At 34.5% G+C, this 19,586-nt stretch overlaps 1 protein-coding gene across 2 annotated transcripts in view; it reads left to right on the plus strand.

Annotated features, from left to right (window-relative positions):
• Window positions 1-11,123: 11,123 nt before the first annotated feature.
• LOC111058001 (neuropeptide-like 1) overlaps window positions 11,124-19,586 on the plus strand; it is a 57,157-nt gene continuing 48,694 nt past the window's right edge. Inside the window, exon 1 of one of the 2 annotated variants that reach the window (XM_039424622.1) lies at window positions 11,124-11,301. In XM_039424622.1, coding sequence (XP_039280556.1) covers window positions 11,236-11,301 — 66 coding nt within the window. In that variant the 5' untranslated portion in view covers window positions 11,124-11,235. The remainder of the gene's footprint in view (window positions 11,302-19,586) is intronic. The other variant, XM_039424616.1, reaches the window with a different exon arrangement.

Raw genomic sequence — 19,586 nt, forward strand, 5'->3', positions numbered from 1 at the left:
TAGATAATTTTCGAGGTCATTTCAACAGTATACAATATGAAACTATTATTAAGTGTAGCGAAACCCGCTACTATGTAGAGTTCTGCAAACAATTACAGCAACAAGTGAAAGTGGAATGTTAATAGTAATTTCAGTGAAGAATAATTGAATTAGAGGAAATCTTGTGAATGTGGTGTCGTCAAGAGACACAGAGCGGTTTACCTCTACTTCTGGGAAGATGTTTAACATACAAGCTGTCCTTTCAGGGAAGCAATCCTTTCAACATGTTTGCCTCACTTTTCTGCCCCTGAAATTATTGAAAAAGAATTCTACTAGTACTATAGTGAGGTCCACGTTATAATGGCAGTGAAGAAAGATAGGAGAAAAACGTTGCCAAGTCTCTCCATTTTGCCACTGATTGTACACAGTTGTTACTCAATTCATCCCATTGGATTTGATCAAATAATAAATATCATTCCCTTGATAAAATAATCAATTTCATGTCAAATTAATCAAGAAAATATATTTTTTCATAATTTTATTCAAAAATTTGCTTCCATAACTAAGATCAGATTTTTATATTTACACAAACCTGAAATGGCGGCTAATTTAAAAAGCTGTGATAGGTACACCGATCTGAAACTCAAAACAACAGAAATTAAGTTATTTGGTAGATATTGTATTCCAATGTCTTTTAAAAATGATAGAAAAATAGAAATCCTTTTTAAAATAAGTAATTTCAATGGAAATGATTCTGAAATAACCTTTCAATATTATTTATACCGGTATGATAACTAACCTAAACGTGTAGGCTAACTGAAGCTTGGATTAGGTCTAGGATGGTTAGTTATCAACTTTTATAATGTCATTTCAGGTATTTTAATATGTGTTTCTCATACGGTAATGTCTAAAAATTATTTCATTGTTTCAAAAATACATTTTATATCAATTATACGACTTGTGTACTCAAATATTTTGATAGAATGTAGGAAAGAAATGGCGGCTGAGAATTGTTTGTTTACTTTTGTACAGTCAATGTCAAAAGTGAAAATAAAATATTCTTGCAAACGAACAACATCGCAAAGCGAGAGAGAGAGATAGCGTTATCTGTTTTGTTGTATGATAGAAGAGGACAGCAACAGTATTGTCAATCGTACACTGCCATTATAACGTGGACCTCACTATAGGATACAATCTGGGCCTGCGCTTATGCAGCTCTGATAAAGTGTTTCTGTAATTTTATTTATTTTAGTTGTTTATAATAAGCTCAATTTTTCTTTTTCTTTTGACATTTTTATCATACCTAGTTGTTCAAACTCACTGCCGGCGCACAAGTTGTTCTTTACCGGTAGTACCATATGGGTTGAGTTCAAAGCCACTGATCAATTCCATCGGGTTTTTTTTACGTTCAGTAAAAAACCTGATCACAGATTAGTGATCACAGATGAACCACAGAATAGAAAGTCGGCTAGTATCTTGACGCCATAATACGCCATCTTGAAAGAAAGTGTAGCATTGTAATACAGCAGTAGTTTTAATTTCTAACAAGATGATGCAGTCATTTGTGTCGTGGTCTTGTTGCACTCAAATCTTGGTAAGATTAATACCTTCCATTTTGTGTGTATTCTGTGGCTGAACGGTTCTCATGAGTCATGACTGACAGATGTTTCCCCTGTTAATCATATTTTGTAAACAAAACTAGAACTTAACCTATTTCATTGTAATCAATTAAAATGGAAAACCATCAGGTGATTGGAGTAGTTTTAAATGCTTTGTAAAATATTTTAAATGTTATTGAGTTTATGTAATCATGCATTTCTCTGCTCCCAAATACATTATAATGGAGTCCATTATTTGTAAAAGACCTCGTATTCAGCCATGTCTGTTTACGTTCAGCTACTCTATTTACGTTCTTTTCCATCGGCAGAAAAGTAGGATGAGCAGATCAGTGAACGAACCGGATATGACGTATTCTTTTTCTAATCAGTTAGACCAAAGACCTTGAAGAGGTATAAACCCACAATGCCTATGCCTTCCCAATGCTAGCTCTTACTTGAAATTAATAAGGTTCCATTGAGGTATTTTAGCGCAAGATATTATATAATATATATTTTTTGTAATATTATAGATCACAAAAATCTTCAAGATCTTTAGTATGTAATAATCTTCCAGGCTGTCCCCTTAATGGCCGATTTCAATTCCAAATAATCTAGCGCTGCATGTGAGTCTATGCATCGTTCAACGACAAAACAGTACTTCGTTCAGAGCTACGTTCGCTCACCGATCTCATCGTTCACTCACCGATCAGTGGCTTTGAACTCAACCATTGTAATAGAATATTTTTATTTTATTATAATTTGTATATAATTTTTATGAAAAATAAATGAATTTGAATTTGTTTACCTTGATTTTCCGTGTCACTGGGAAATAATTGACATGATTTGATGGGAAAACTTTACATGGTTTCAATTAATTTTGTTCTGCCTTCCCATTGACATTCAATTATTATCTCAGTATCATTCTGGAATCAGATGACATGCAGCATCAAATTCACCCCATGGAATCGATTTCGATTTGTATATTTATTTGTTTTTTTTAATATTACGATAGTGCTATAGTTTAATATGAATATGAATATGAAACAGCAGTGAACATAAGCACTTGAAGCATTGAATAGAAATTGTAATACAATTGAAACACTATTGCTATGTATTTTCAAAGAGTGAATCATGTAGGTGACATCACTCATTCTGGATACATTGATTATACCGATTCCACATCACCCTTTCTAGTATAGCAAGCATTTAACTGGCAATATCTTTTAGAATTCTACAAATTATTTTTATTTTGCAGAGTTCTTTTAATTAAATAGTTCAAATGAAGACGAGATTTGGAAACAAAATGCATTTTAAGTAATGTAACGCTCCTTGGGGGGTTCCTGATTTTCGACTTGAATAATACCCCAGACGGAGACGTCACACAGGTATAAAATCTTACACTGAATCCTCGGTGATCTAATCTCAAATTTATGAGTGTGTGGATGAATACTATAGAATACCAGGCTGAGAGAATCAGTATAAGATTTATCCCTCGCGGGAGGCACAAACTCCTGCACACCCTTGATCTGTTTAATGACTATCTCTATGAGAATAATATTCTTTGCAAGTATGCGTCGTAGTGTAGCAATTGCTAGACACCAGATTCAGAGACCTTAAATTATTACCTGTATTGTGGACAGTGCACAAAATCAAACAGGTCGAGCAAGGAGCCTGGTGCATATAATTTGCGGGATTGCGCCAATAATAAATTCCGACGGTCTAGGCTAGGTTTGATGATATACCAAATGCCGTTCGGAAGATACTTCGCGGACAGAATCTTTCCAAGTTTCAGGCTCTATTGTATGATTTTTACGCTGTAGCTGCTCTGCTCTGTGGTGGGAACCTTTATTCCTAAGTCGAAGTAGGGCACAGATAGAAGCTGAGATATTAGCAGGTAAGGACAGAGAACGTATAATCTCGATCTGACCCCACTTAATATTTCCACTTAGATCTGTTCCTTGAACCAAATTTGGATCAAGTATTTCAATGATCGTTTTTGATCGGTGCTTGACAAGTAGAAACGTGCCAAACACAAAATCTGAAGGGCTAAAGAAATAATCGAACTCAGGAAATAAAGTATTAAATTTGAAATATAATGAGCAGTAATAATAATTAATAAACAGTACAGTTTCAAGATTTGATAAACAGGTTTTGAATAATTTTCTGCTGACAGGCTTATTTGAATTAGTGCTATGATGCTGGGCTATCATGCACGTTCTTTTTACAAAGTTTAAAAATTCTGAAAGATGAATTATGATTCCAATGATTTAACTAGAAAATATTACAACATGTGAAATTTAATCAGGGTCGTGGTTCAGGCAGATAAGGACAGTTAAACGACCACGAAACCTACAATTACAATTCAGTACACTTAAGCTATTTGCGCTTTCGACGTGGCCATTAATAATTAGCGAAGAAAAAATTGCAGTAATTTCTGTACTTTTCGAAGCGAAGGGTGGGGCCCCATACAACTAAAAGAGAACTCACGTGATCCTTCTTGGTATGGTGGTTAATTTCGATTCGATGGTTCGTCCAAACTTCAATCTTCAGCACATGGGAGATTTTTTATAAACTAATTATTTCCTTCACTAATAAAAAATGAATAATAAAATTGAGATTCATGGAAGTAATCAATTGATAGAATAATTTTACAAATATAACGAATAATATTGCTTCAGATATAGGCTTACATTTAAAATACTTAAATTTAATAAATAAGAATCTCACGAGAAAAATGGTAACTTTGAGAACAAGGTCTTTACAGTGAAGGCATTGAAAGGGAAGTAGTGTCTCTCTTCTCGAAAAACTTTTGCTGAGCAGTTACGTCTTACTTAATTTGCATAGAATTTTGCTATTGGTGGCAATAGTATGACGTATACATCACGTCAGAGATGAGTAAGAGAATAGTTCTTGCTTTACAATAAATAAACTTAAATCATCTGCCTTTTATTAGTAATTAAATTCTCTTCATATTTCTCCTTATTTAACATACAATGTGTTACTGCATATGATAAGGCATTTCTAGTTTCTGATAACAAAAATAGAATATCATCCCTTCTTGGTGTCATTTTTCTGACCTATGATTGGCCTAAACGGGTTACAGAGATTTTTACATCAGTCCATGCGGTTGATTCTATAATAATTATTATATAATATTAATATTTCATATAAGAGATTCTTATTACATTAATAAATAAAAAAAAATTATTATTACAATTCTTATCAATGATAATGCTTGTATCATGACCATGCTCGCTTTTATAATATCTAACATGTTGTATATTTCCATTAATAAATTATTTTAACAATAATAAATATATTCTTATTTTGAAACTCTTATCCTTATTACAACAATTATTGATTTTTAGAAGTAATTATATCATCGTTTTGAAACGTAAGTTCAGCAGTACAAATAATTCATTTTGACTAATGTCTTAATTGCATTCAAAACAGCTGTTCACTAACATAAACAAAGTTGTAACCTCCAAATTTGATGGTTGACTATAAACAAATTATTTGCAATAAATAATAATTTTCAATAAATAATTCTTCCAAAATATGCCGTATAGAACGGTGCTCTTATCTCAGTTTCAGCTGTTGATAAGAGTATAATCTTCATTGCTATCAGGTAACAGTACATTTGATACTCTTACTAGCCTTTGACAATAATAATGTCTTTTATTTCTTTGATTTATTTTATTTTATAATCTCAATAATTTTAAGATGTCACAGTAATCACAAGTTTACTAATCAAATTATCACACCGTAACTTGATATAGGCTAGATTGTGTAATTTGTGATATGTCTTAGCAGACCTCTTTAATGTACTCAAATAACATAATTTAGTGTACGGTAAGTAGTTGTAAATTATTATCATGTTATCGCAGATATGGCTGTCTAGATTTCCAGCATAACTTAGAGCACAGTCCAAGAATCGTATGCTTCCAGGAATCAAAGTTATGCGGATAGTTATGTTATGTCAGATATGTATTGTTACTAGCAATGATGTTGTTTGATATCAGAGATATGATGTTGAACTGCTGTGTCCTGTTAGTTGATAGTTATTACATTCATTGCAGTTATATTCAAACATGTATTGATTTCCGATCACTTGTCCGTTCAGAAGCTATTTCGATTGGATCCGTTCAACAGGAATGTGGGATTTGGGAGCCCAACATACATTTCGATAGTTGGTTCTGCTTGGGATTGCATCAGATTACACGAGCTCTAACATTGGAATTATAAAATACAGTAATTTGAAGATTACTGAAACTTCAATTGAATCGTCGTCTCTATTGCTATTCTGTTCCGATACAAATGTTTCATTTATTCGAGTATAAAAAATCTTACTTTCATACCAGAATTTCAATTTCAAAGAACTACGTAACTATTCAGGCTACGCTGTACAGTTTGCTGAAATTCTAGGGAAGAATTTGCAGCTATTTGAAAAGGCTTCAGCCAGACAAAAATCATTTGGAAGGGAAAGGGTGACTTGGCTTAAAAAGTAATTAGACTGCGAGCCGCAGTGTAGCTTGCAAGAAACAATTAAGTTTACTCGTGCTGTGTTTACTGTTAAACATCTGCCTCCATCACAAACCTGGGCTTTTGTTCTTTTTACCTGATCCTCTCCCGTGCTTCACTGACTGTCGCAAATTTTCTTCCTCCAAATTCATCTTGCAGTAAGAAAGATCTTGGATATCTGTGGCAGAATAAACAGGATTCTCATTACTTTTCATTGTGTTATTCCCATCAAGATTAATTATTATTCCATTGATAATGAAGTAGCGTAGGATTTCAATTAACTTGGAGAGGGTGGCGAATGAGCTCGGAACTAGCTGAGCTTCGCAAAAACAAAGTTTCTTGAAAACTCTGTACGAAGTTCAATTACATCAAGAGGATACAATTTTCAAAGCGTCTACATAATGGAGGAGAGAAAATTGTAAGTTGTTTGAAATTTGTAATGTTTTTGATTTTCTATGGAAATATCAAGGAAGGACTGAAGATCAACGGAAAAGCAGAATTTCTAGACTGAGGAGTAATACATTTGGGAATAATAGTTCACCAGCTCACATGTAACTGTGTATCATTTCACTTTGGCTCGCATGAGAAAGTCTTAATTCCACACAATCAGTCAACGCCGAAATTTGTTCGACTAAAAACTGAATTCTGAACTTATTGATTCAGTCTTTACAATATATGATTCATTAATCATGATCATGAGCAATGAACTAAAAAAAAGCTTCTTTACAAAGCCCAAACAATCCTCACGGAGAAAAACAAAGTGAGCCAAAATGAGTGATTGCCACTAGAATGCTCATAGTGTTAGTGACATGCAAGTGCCATTCAGAAAGGGTGAGAATGCAAATCAACAAGTTTTCCAATGCGGCTAATGAATCAGTACACGTTTTCCAACTGACACATGAGCAGTCAGTTGCTGGTCGCTGTAGAGGGAGTGCAACTTTGATTTTGCGGCTGTGAAGTGAGCCAGGCTGGTGGGTTGCGTCGGTAACTGACAACAGACATTATTAGCCCGAGAGTTGCAAAGCTGTTGACGGCAGAGTTGGACGTTTTTGGCGTAGTTACAGCAGGTCGCAGCTTCAGGTTGAGCTGATAGCAGCAAAACCACACAAACATCACGTATCACATACACCAACTACATACCTTCAACATGCTGTCAAGCTTATAATATTACATGCATCAATTTATTATAGTGTGTAGTTATAGGGCATGTAGATCGGAAGTATTATGCATAAATTATCTTCATTGAATGGATGATGTGCCTATATCAATTGAGTTTTGAACCAGTGAATATATTAAAGCTCCCATATACATTATTTTGATACTGTTCACATTATGAATTGAATTAAATTGATTCGCTGTCTTTATTAAAAAACCTTTGTTTATTAAAAGCTCCTTCATGGACAAAGATAGATGAGCTGTGTTATTGATTCCTCTGTTATAAGATCATCATTCCTCAGATAGTAATTTCATCGATTTACGACATTAATGAGAAATCATACTGTCCAGTAATAGCATATATTCCAACTTATGAGAGTTGACTGGAGTAATTAATATTAATATTGAATGCGGATATCTATCGAAATATTTATACCTTGATAACACTACTAGCTTTGACTATAGACAGAATTCTAGTAGACGAAGCTACTAGTAAACCGGAATTTGAGTGTATAGTTTAGTTTAGTGTATACCTGTTATGATTAGTTACAGACTATTGGTGGGTCTCACATTGCATATTTCAAATATATTATTAATTTATATTCAAATTTCAAGACAAATGTAGAAGAGTAATGTGATGGATGCCTCATACATTAACATTAATATATGTGATGCCTCCATCCAAAGTCATATTCTCGTTAGTTGTTTCGGCCATATGAAAACGCACAACACAATAAACAGTTCAAAATAATATTTATGATAAATTGCCGCTTGTTCAATTTAAAGAGCACTTTTCTACAAGCTCGAGCATCATATTTTCAAATTTTACGCAATATTAAGAGTTTTTTGAGCAACGCTCATCTTGTAAAATGCAAAGTATATGGAACGTAAATACAGAACAGAACAGATAGACCAAAACTTAAAACCATTCAATTTTCACTTGAAATTCAGAATTGAAATTAGGATAGAATTGAACCTACAGAGTCAGCGAACAATTTTATTTAGTTTATGGTTCATCAAATAAACCAGTGGAAGGACAAGATGAAAATTGAAGACTGTTTTTATCACACTTCAACCTGATCAGCTCAATTCCCAGATTCATTTCTCGTATTTATATTTCCAGATAGTAATTCAATGAGGGAGAAGTAGGAAGAGAAGTTGGAGTTCCGTGCAACTATCAGTAATCAATAATCCATTATTATTTTTGACAAGAAATATGCTGATGGGCATAATCATCAGGAAGCGGGGCATAACCATTATAATTGGGAAACTGAATTTGGTAACTGACTGGACGGTAGAAGGAATAGAAATTGGCATTCTTGACTAACGTTGTGGTCAGGCAAGATCACAAGCTCGACCATTTTCCAATAACTAACTACGTATACTCATCAGTTTCGAAAGCCAATAGAAGCACGACTATAAATACACTTTTCCCCCTTTATATTGGAGATATTTCACAGGAACTGTTAAATTGGAAACCATCTCATGAATTCCATCAATGCACTAATCTCCAATGAAAGTAGCTCCTTTGTAGTGAGATACCTATCAATTTATGAGAATTTAGTATCTTCATTGAAAATCATCAGTAGAATCGTACTCCTCGTGCAGTCAGTTGAAAGAATCAATCATCATTATGAGATGAATCATACATTTTGAAAAAACTCAATGTTGATGGTGATGAATGATGATGATGATGATAATGATGATCACGTTAAAACTGAATTTAATAAAAGTTTATGCACAACATCAAGCCAGTGAACCTTATACAGTAGAATTCCTCTTCTACCTTGTCCCTTTTATAATTAATTTACTTTGTAAGATAAATATGATGGCTTCAGTTGGGAATAATTGATTGAATAAATCAACTTCGTGAAATGTGGTGCAACTTTTCCATTCCCTCCGTTCATTGAATTTGAAACATCCAAACAAACACAGTCTCCAAACTTCGAGAACGATGTCGACCCACTCATTTTCAATAATAGTTATCTCAAATCATATTCAATGTACCAAATAATTATCAATAAATATTTGCTTCGAATAGTTTGAGCATGATAATTATATTTCAGAACGAACCGATCCTCTTCTCAGTTCATGTTCACTTCAATGTATTTCTTTTCTAATACACTTAACATGCAATCTTGTTAAATATAGTTATTCGAAAGATGATTGAATCAACTGGATTCGAGTATTAAACGAGGGTCATTTTTTAACCTCAAATTGGCCATAAAATACTGTACGAATATATATAAAAGAAAAAGTTTGCCACTAAAAGTTACTCACTTAGTGGATTATTCTTCAACATAATTTCCGTGGATTTTGAGGTATTCGTCATACTAGTGGACCGGTCTCCCGTGGGAGTTGCTGGTCTCCTAGCGGGCGCCTCCCCAGGTGGCGGATTGGGGAATGCCATTTAGGTGGTGTCGGGGAAATGAAATACCTGGGGCTAAGGGAACAAAACCCTAACATAAAATTGACTGCTGCCTTATAGTTAGCATTGGGTTGTCAAAGGCTAGGGAAGAAAACTAGAAAAAATTACCTGGTCCTCCAGGTTAGGGGTTGGGCGAATTCACATTCTGCGAATTCTCGAAATTTTCCTCGGATTGGGACTGGATTATCGGAGAAACAAAAAGGAAATAAGCAAAATATAAGATTATGGAAACGGAAACATTCATTAAGGGTAGCAACATTGAACGTTAGAACCATGCTACAGGCAGGAAAAATTATAGAGATTGCCCAGGAAGGAGCAAAGTACTTGCTGGGCACAAGGAAGAGAGGTAGACCGAGGAGACGATGGCTGGAAGATGTTGAGAACGACCTGACGGCTATGTCAGTGAGGGGCTGGAGACGAAAAGCAGTGGTGCGAGATGAATGGAGGCAAATAGTTGAGAGAACCAAGGTCCACCCAGGACTGTAACGCTGAGAGAAGAAGAAGTGAACCGGTCTACCAAAACCCTCTTCATAAAATTCTGCTGCCAAATTTGTTCAAGTGCACTATGACATTGTTTTGGAGGTCCTCGTTAGTTTGACATCGAATTCATATCTGGAGAAAAGATGAAAGTTCTCTAGAGGCTGTGACGATTCTTTATAGTGGCTACTTAAAAAACCCACTTTCTCTAATTTATATTATGAAGGATTTCTTCTTCTTCTTCTTCTTCTTCTTCTTCTTCTTCTTCTTCTTCTTCTTCTTCTTCTTAATCTTTTCAGGATTAGGCGTACAAACTTAGGCGAACACTGTTCCGGTTTCAAAGGATTTCCAAAGTGGGAGTGATATTTTAAGTGATAAAGGAAAATCTGATAATAATGTGTGATATGATCCCCTAGTGGAATATCAAAAATTTACAATGACAAACAGTTCACTCCTGTTAGATTTTTTGTAGAAGTGAATAGTAGCTCTTAACTTCGATTTCTCAAAAATAGACTGATTCCGTGATGGAATTATATGGAAAGATGTACAATAATAATGAAGTCTTCTTCGTCCGAGCTTGATTTTTTTCTGTATTGAAACATATCAAAGGTCGGAACGGAGACCTCACAAGAATGAAAAGAATATTCCTGAAAATGTGGAGAAAGCAAACCATTTTCAAGTGGAGAGATATGAGACGGAAAATTTGTGAAGCTACTTCGGTTGCGGAGCCTGTGCGAGCTATTCTCGCCATATTGCACAGATATACCTGAAAGGCTCGTATGCATTATTATTGCGGGAACACAGCGGGAAACTCTTTCAGTCGAAACGTTTATGACCAGAAATATTCGGCGTGGGTTTGAATGGTGGTGAACCAGCTTTGTTGTAGCAGAGGATTGAGGAAACGATGAGGGTTTTTCTGGCAAACTGTTGCTGCTGCATGATGAGAGCAGAGCGTTGGAACGAGGTGGCAGAGCAAGGGGTGGGCGTCGTGTGGAGGGTGCGCAGTGCACTTGGAAAAGGGTGCGGGTATAAATAGCGTCGCGACGTCTACTTCGGCAAGAGGACTCGGCAAGCGTTATGGCAGCAACTCAACTGCGTATTCTAGGCCTACTTGTCTCGTTTGGCATACTCCTTTCTGTTCAGGTAAGTTCAATGATAAAATTCTTAATTAGTGGATGTTTATCGAACATGATGTACTCATTAAACTTTGCGACTTTGAATGTTCATCATTATCTGAATTCCACTGTTTATGCATATCTCCCCGTTCCTGTTGAAAGTTCATAACTATATAGTAACAAATATTGCGCGCCAGTAGATATCAGGGCGATTATTTCCGATGAAACTATTCATATTCGACTGAAAATTGACGAAGAAATTTCACAAACAAAACATCCTCCAATGACTATTTATTTATTGGATAGCTGGAATGTATTGATGGAATGCTTCAAACTCCGAATTTAAATTCAAGAAGCAAAGTTAACTATCCGATTTTAAACTTGAAATAACATTTTTCGGATATCTGTGATTGATAGCCAAAAATATATTGACAGAGAATGGATCATGAATATTGCAATCGATGATGAAACTTAATGAAATTTTTGGGTGTGATCTTTGGTGAAACTATGTTCAACGTTTGGGGATAAGTGAGTTTAACGAACATTGTGGTAATAATTTTAAATACAATTCTAACAAATGTTTATGAATTAGATATTAGAACTTCAATAATCCTTCGAATGACTATCTCTGATCAATGCACATACGTTATTACGCAATTGCAATAAATTTGACCCCATCCTACTACTATTAAATCCTACTTGATTACTTACTCTAAGTTATTCACTTAAAGAACCCAGCTAATTATCGACAAATCTAGAACTTCGAACATAAAATTTCATCTTAAGTATGTCAGAAACTTCAAACTGGGAAATTCAAGATTCTCTACTTCAATTTTCTACTCAAGAACGATGGTTTAAGAAGGAAAGATTCTGAGAAGACATTTATGAAAATTCTGTTCATTCGTAATAACGTTGCATGCACGAAAAATTTTTTTTCTTTTCAAAACACAAAATACTTTTCTAAATTGAAACAGAATGATTACAGATCTGGTCATCAATTTCAAATCACTTGCTATTCTGTTCATCGTGATTTTTCATTCACCCAAAACCCTCTTGTCTCTTGTCACAAAGCAAATTTTATCATATAAAATCATCAGGGATTGGGAAAGAATATTCAAGATATTCTGTACATTCTCATATTACACAGAACAAACATTCTGGATATAAAATATTGCTCTATGATCTTCAGTAGATTAATATTATTATTCCGGGTAGAACTATTTGAAAAAGTACATTCAAATTCATGAGGAGAGTGATTTTAGATTGGTCAAGTCGACATACTTCGCAATTCATCGTATTCCAAACTGCTAAAGCTCTCGCCGACAGTGAGCGTTGACAGAGCTTCCAAAACTTGGCTAAACTTGCACTGGAAACTTGTTCGTCGTCGGATTAAACTTTTCTAAGGCGGATTCACTTGACTAATTCCCAATTTCATTGTCTCAGCTCAGTTCAGTTGATCTGCTTTTGTTGATCGCGTATTTCATAATGCTGTTTGAACTCCAAAAGTGTTCGATGTCTAGCACGCTCTGTTTACCAGTCAAAGTTTGCTTCACATGAACTACATCAATAATACAAATTTGAGAGATGACTGCTTGAAGTCTGGTATTTGATATTCATGATGAGTATGCGTAGAAGTTTGAAATCAAAATCCTATAATGGAATATGCAATAATAAGCATTGATGGAATAACTCTAATTGGTTCCTTCAAGTGAATGAGTGTTTCTCTAAAAATAATTAATTGTTTATGCAAATCCTACCATGTATTCGACATCTACACCCAATTGTTCATCATCAACTATTCATCAGTTCAAGTTCAGGATCATTTTTTGCAAGAAACTATAAAAATCACAATACTATTGTACATCACGTGAACCTAAATTCTTATCAATCATAGTCTAAGTCGTAAGGCAATCAATTGTTTTTTCCTAATATTCAAATTTCCGAATTTCAAATATTATAATTATTTTGTTGTGATTCTATGTATTGATAAATAGAAAATCAAACTGCAGTTCATTAGATGTCAATAGTTTATTTTACTCTTATTCCAAAATTTTGGATGCAAACTGTCAATTTAATACTATCAATGCCTTGATTTCACAAATTAATAACAGTTCTGCCATCCCAGGAATACGCTTCTAAACTGTATAACTTATAAAAAACTAATATGCAAAGACCGTGAAAAGATTTTTGTTAGCATGCCACTCACATTTAACACGATAACCATTCTTTTATTCTCTACGTAGATGATTTTATCAATCGACCTTTCCGATTAGATGGGAGCAAAAAAATAGATGAATCCATTCAAAGTTTATGACTTCCAGATTTCAGTGAAGAAATTCTTAGCTATATTGAAACTCTCAACTTTCAATTACACTAGAGCCAAGATGATGGGAAAAATTCAAAACTGATATTGGAGGAAGGAATCTGTGAATGAATGGACGAAGAAAGTTTCCTTATTTCAAGTCATTTCCTTCGGAAAAGTTATTTTATTTCACGAAATTTTCAATGATGCGGAAATGCTATCAAGTTTTAAGAATTGCAGTCAAGCCCTTGGAAAGGTGACAGAGTGTCACAAAATAGTATTTTTGGAACAGTTCGTTAGTTATAATAGTCGTTAGCTGGAGAGTTTTCTGGAAAAAGACAAAATAGGAAAAGCGTATATCTCTTCTCGGGCAGCTGGAAAGGCCATAGAGACACGCGCTTTCACATTTTATTTTTGTCTTTGACAATAATTTGTGAGGCTCGGAGCCGGTGTGTGTCGGAAATTACATTCCGTCCAGGTTTTCAGAGTCGGTGAGGAAGAAAATGGGCGAAAAAGAACAGGAAGAGAAACAAGAACGAGCTGATAGTGGAGATGGGCTACACATTTGTGGGCCATTACTCTCTTTTACAACATTGTCTCGCTATCGTTTCAACGCATTCTATCGCAGAACGAGTAAGTCGCGGTGAAGAATGATGTGCAATGATAAAAACATTTGGAGTGATTAATATAGATATAATAGATATAGATATGAAAGAACGCTAGCGAGATGAAACCTCCATTGCGAACTAACAATATTCTGTTCGAACCCTATAAAAGTCGTTGCACCCTTCAGTCTACTAGTGCTACATGGTCGCGGATTCGATTCCCGCTGGTAGGCACCCACACACAAGCTAAAATCTCATGCGAGCATCATCCACATTAAAAAAAAAGAACTTTGATGCCTGGAAATGTTATTCTATTCTCCTTGGAAGATACTTCTCCTTGAAAATGTGCCGTATGTTATTGCCGTTGTAGTCCTGATGCTGTCTTCAATTTCAAAGTTCATTGCCTTCAAACCTCATATTGACACGATCTCTATCATGTCAGACAGAACGCCACATTTCTTCTAAACGACATCTTTCCCCATAAAATACAGCCAGCTAATGTACAGGATATGACAGCAAAACCACAAATTGCCACGAAGCCTAAGCGAATTTTATCGATTCAGTCAACATGGCTGAAGCCGAGCTTGCTCAAAGAATTTTCTCTACGGGTTGACCTGGGAAGCAAGAAGATGCACAGGAAGACGTCAGTATTGACAGCGTTTTTACTGGAGAGAAATAGCTGGATCTATTTACGAGGGCTTGAATTTCCACTAAAAGATAGAGTTCGCCTTAGTTCCTCCTTTCTTTTCCGGGGTACTGTAAAAGAAAATTTCCGAAAATTAATGAATGAAGTTTTAGATCAGCTGAAAGGTATTAATGATTCACTCATCAGAAAGATTACTCTGGCTATGATTCAATAACCTCAATCTCAACAATTACAATGATTCATGCGACCACATATTTTTCAACATAGCCTTGTGACAATTAAGAAGAAAGCTCACTCCACATAATTTCTTTGCAGCTCATCTTGCAATCAGCTATTAAAAATATAAGAATATATGAAAATCATGGTATTACTCTTTGATCCCGAGCATATTGTGAAGATGACTTACTACAAAATATACTAATAGAAAAATGTCAGCTCTCTTGTCCTTCAGATCACAATAATCAGTTAAAAACTCAATTTTCTCCTTCACAGAACCCTCCTATAAGATCCAAACTATTCCCTATTTTAAGCAGCTCCAGAGTTTCCTCAGACTTTATCCGTGAGAAATGAATGCTGTCAAAATCACGCTAGCAGTCGCTTTCCGCTTTTTCATTCCGAAACTTCACTGCGCTCTTATTAACGGCAAACCGACTAGCCTGGAAGCTTGTTTTTCACTTAGATCCGTATTACATTCAATAGAAAGATTACTGCCTGTCTACGTTGAAAATGATTTCATTTGGAATCAGTTTAAGATGATTGAAGTGATCAAACAATAACATGACAGCAATAATGAGAAAACTAGATAAGACGACTTAAATGAATTCTATTAAGTTCTATTTGATTTTATTAGATCTCATACATTTTCATTCAAATTATGAATTCTATGTCGGATAACTCCACTCACAATAATCAACTCAACAAATTAGATCAAAGATCTACTCATCTTCTTCGCCATGAGAAAAACAGGGGTTGAGATAGTTTCGATTCAAATATCTAAGAACTTACACGATATTTAGAACTGGATTGAGCCCTAGACTTGTAAATCACTATCACTTGTGATGAGATCTGTAGAATTTAAATAATTCACGTGAATGGAGAATGCAGGAAAAATAGTGAAACATAATGTACAAATTATTTTGTCAAACAGTCACTTGGCACTGATGGTAGGAGACTTCAAATATTTAACAGCATTTCAAAGAATTGGAAGGCGATAAAAAAACTTCGTGATAGGAGAATCATCACTATAAGATAACGAATCTATTACAACCCCCAACAACTGATCGGCTATTATTAACTTTTAGATTTCAAATATTTATTTATTAATTATTTCAAAGATTTCACAACAAAATCTGTCTGAGATATCAGCCATTTCTGCAAAAACAATATTGAAAAATCAATTAACTCACAAAATAAATTTTAATTATAGTGTTGAGGTTAATAATCATCGAATCTATCAGAATTGACATATCAACATTTTCTGAGTACATGCAGATAATATTATCAATGGCTCTCATCAAACCTGTAAGTAATATTTGAAATTCAAGAGATTTGAGAATCCAATGTGACCTCCACTTTCCTCTCTTAATATTCCATGAACACAATAATAGGCTACTGATACAGCACATGGGCTCCATATATACATTATACAGAAATTTACTTCATACATTTACTCGTACTACATATGAGTACATATGCTATTAATTTGATAAAAACAGAATTACCAGCAATATACTACAAGAATGGGATGGAAATATGAGGAAAATTGATTTTGTTATAGAAGTGTACGCGTTGTATGGTAAGGAAACTCTGAACCTAATGAAACTTTTTGACAAGAGTTTTTTTCATAATAAAAGCATGCTTGTCAACGTCTCAGTTCTCATCTTGTCAACGATATTCAAAAGTTTGTTCCTCTCGAGCAGAAAAGCCACGCTGAGTTGATGGGCAAGTTTTCTTCCCATTCATAAAATATTGTAATGAAAATCTGAAGTTTCGATTGAGTGAGCATGCTTATCATTCTACTGAAAAAACCGAGAAGGCTTCTTCATTCATATATGACACGAAATCCAATAATCTAGTTCGTCGTTGATTAATTTTCAAATACAGTTAATTTGCAGATATAACTACGTTTTGTGCCTATATAGGATGAGTTTGATGAAGAAAGATTCTGAACTTTGACCAACAATCTACAAGAAGAAGAACCAGATTAATGAATAGCGATGTTTCCAGGTATTCCATTCATGTTCTCACAAAGTTCGGTTTCCGCTTTCCTAAAACCTGATAAGAGATATTGTTACCTCTCTTTTGAATCTTCCAGGACGGCTCTATCCGCTTGTATCGTATCAGAGATCGAGGAACTTTCCAAACTCATCTTTAAAATTTCATCTCCTAAGAGTTTTCATGGAAATTATTTATTCAAAATACAAGGATTGTATTGACTATACTTTTCCCTTTAAAATATTAGTAAACAATGCTGTGAAGTTTAAAACTGATGAAATTTATAACTTTTCGCTTTTCAAGCTCAACCACAACCACCTCTAACGAGGCTGATGAGGCTCAACTATACAGCACAAAACACAGAGAAGAACGATTTTCTACTTGGTGCACAAAATTACTGGAATCATATCATGACTTTCTGATCCATAAGAATTTTTTAATCATTAATTTTTTCAATGTTGTGGTAGAAATATAGTACAAGTCTGGAGTCTCGAGTTATCATTAGTATTTTTGTTCAGAGTAAGGAAATCCACAGAATCAGACCATACAGAAGCATCCATTGAGAAGCTTTTCACAAATAGAGGAACAATGCTTCTGAAAGACTGATAGAGCTGAAACTTTTCGAAATTCATCATCAAATTGTGGAAGATTTTTGAATTGGAAGGTTGGTAATTTGAAGCTTTGATGAATCAAATTTGATTGAAGAAGCTGTAATTAATCAATGTTAATGATGTCAAGAACAATCTTTTTTTATTCATCCATTTATTAGCTTTACAAGAGGTGACTGACGGGAGAGAAAACTAAGGATATTTAATAGCGTATTAATAAGTATCCAGTAATTATTACGAATGAATTGAATTTCTGTAAAAACTTGACATCTACCTACATGAGAAGATTACCATACTGACAGCTAAATTATTCCATTTTCATGTGAATCAGCTTTACAAGGGTTTTGCATTGTTTTGTTTTGTTTTAATATACATTAAAACAAACATATTATTATACTTTTTATATTATAAGATCTCTTCTAATGATTCAAAAGGAATGAAGGATACTAATGAATCCAATATGATCTTTCAATAGAAGAAGAAAGGATTGTAGATTCAATTTGCTAGTTAACTCAGTCTCAGTCTTTTAATATGGGGAAGTTTGAATGAAAGTTACCAACCCCACAAAGTTCATAGATCTAAATACCTTATCTGAATAGGATTCGTCCATTAGGGTATTAAAAAGGAACAATTTTCTGACCTGATCATGAGACCTCTGGAAAACGAGGAATCCTTTGAATATATATTCTGCGTAGGAGACAATCAGCTTACTTTGTAATGCGTTGCGCAGGTAATAAGAATGACAGGATAATCTCCTCTCAAACCCGATGCAATAAGACTTATTCATCAGTCGCCAGTGCAAACTCGGCTCGTTTCCAGTTCTGGAAAATGCTGGAAAATCCAATTGTCCTGCTTACACCAGCAGCAAAGTTTGTGTGTGAGAGGTTACTCGTGGAAGCTCTAAAGAGCATTTCCACTGATACATTACCTTTCTTGTCTAGAAACAGTGATATTCGCTGATTCCATTAATTGAGTTTATTCTCTTTATCTCTAATGATTGGATGAATAGTGATTCAAAATGTTATCGATATGAAGAACGCGCAAACATCCAATCGCTTCTCATTCCTTCTCGTATAAAATCCACTGATAGGAAAATTATATTATCTGAGCTTGCATCACACATTGATTTTCTAAAAATTTCGAACGATTGAAATGCAGCTATTATATTAAGTGACTGGAAAATATGTTCATCCGAGTCAACCCGTCAACCGAAAGAGATCTTCTTGTGGTTAATAATAATATTATCATTGGAATCAACAACCGGGCTGGCAAACAATTTTTGGATAGTAGCTCTCATAAAATTTCCTTCTAGTAGACTCTGTATTTGCTGTAACCAAAGTCTTTGGGGTGATCTACAGCATTATTTAACTTCGAATTCCGGTTTCATAATAATTATTTATCCATTAGCATTCATCACGAATATAACATGAATTTAGAGTTCTAGTTGAAGTAAAGTACTATAATCAAGGTTTCACCTATTCAAATCGTGAATCTTTTCGATAAATTAAACTCGAAAGACACTCAAATATACAAGTGACAATTTAATTATCATCTAAAGAAGGTCCTAGACCATATTACGCAGCCTCAGAATGTTCGTTCTGATAATTACATTTGTGATTGATAAGAAATTCTGCATGGACCCTAGTTTCCGGTTAGAAAATTAAAAAGTAAGAACGTTGTGGGGGAATTTCGTCGAGGTCTTCGACCATTCATCATTTTTATAGCTAGAAGGTTGGTAGGGGGACTATAAATTAGAACACATCTTCAATAGAATCTTGAAGGAAACTATGAGCATATATCTCTTTTTCGCTTGCTCAAATCTTCGCGGTCTAAAGTTTTTGTAACTTGCCCATCACTAAGAACTTGCAAGGATCTGACTTTTTGGTGTAGGGATAAAATCCTCATTTCTTTCATTACTTAGAACAAAAAATATGTCAC

This window comes from Nilaparvata lugens, chromosome 1 (genome assembly GCF_014356525.2).
Source record: "Nilaparvata lugens isolate BPH chromosome 1, ASM1435652v1, whole genome shotgun sequence".
Classification (NCBI taxonomy): Eukaryota; Metazoa; Arthropoda; class Insecta; order Hemiptera; family Delphacidae; genus Nilaparvata; species Nilaparvata lugens.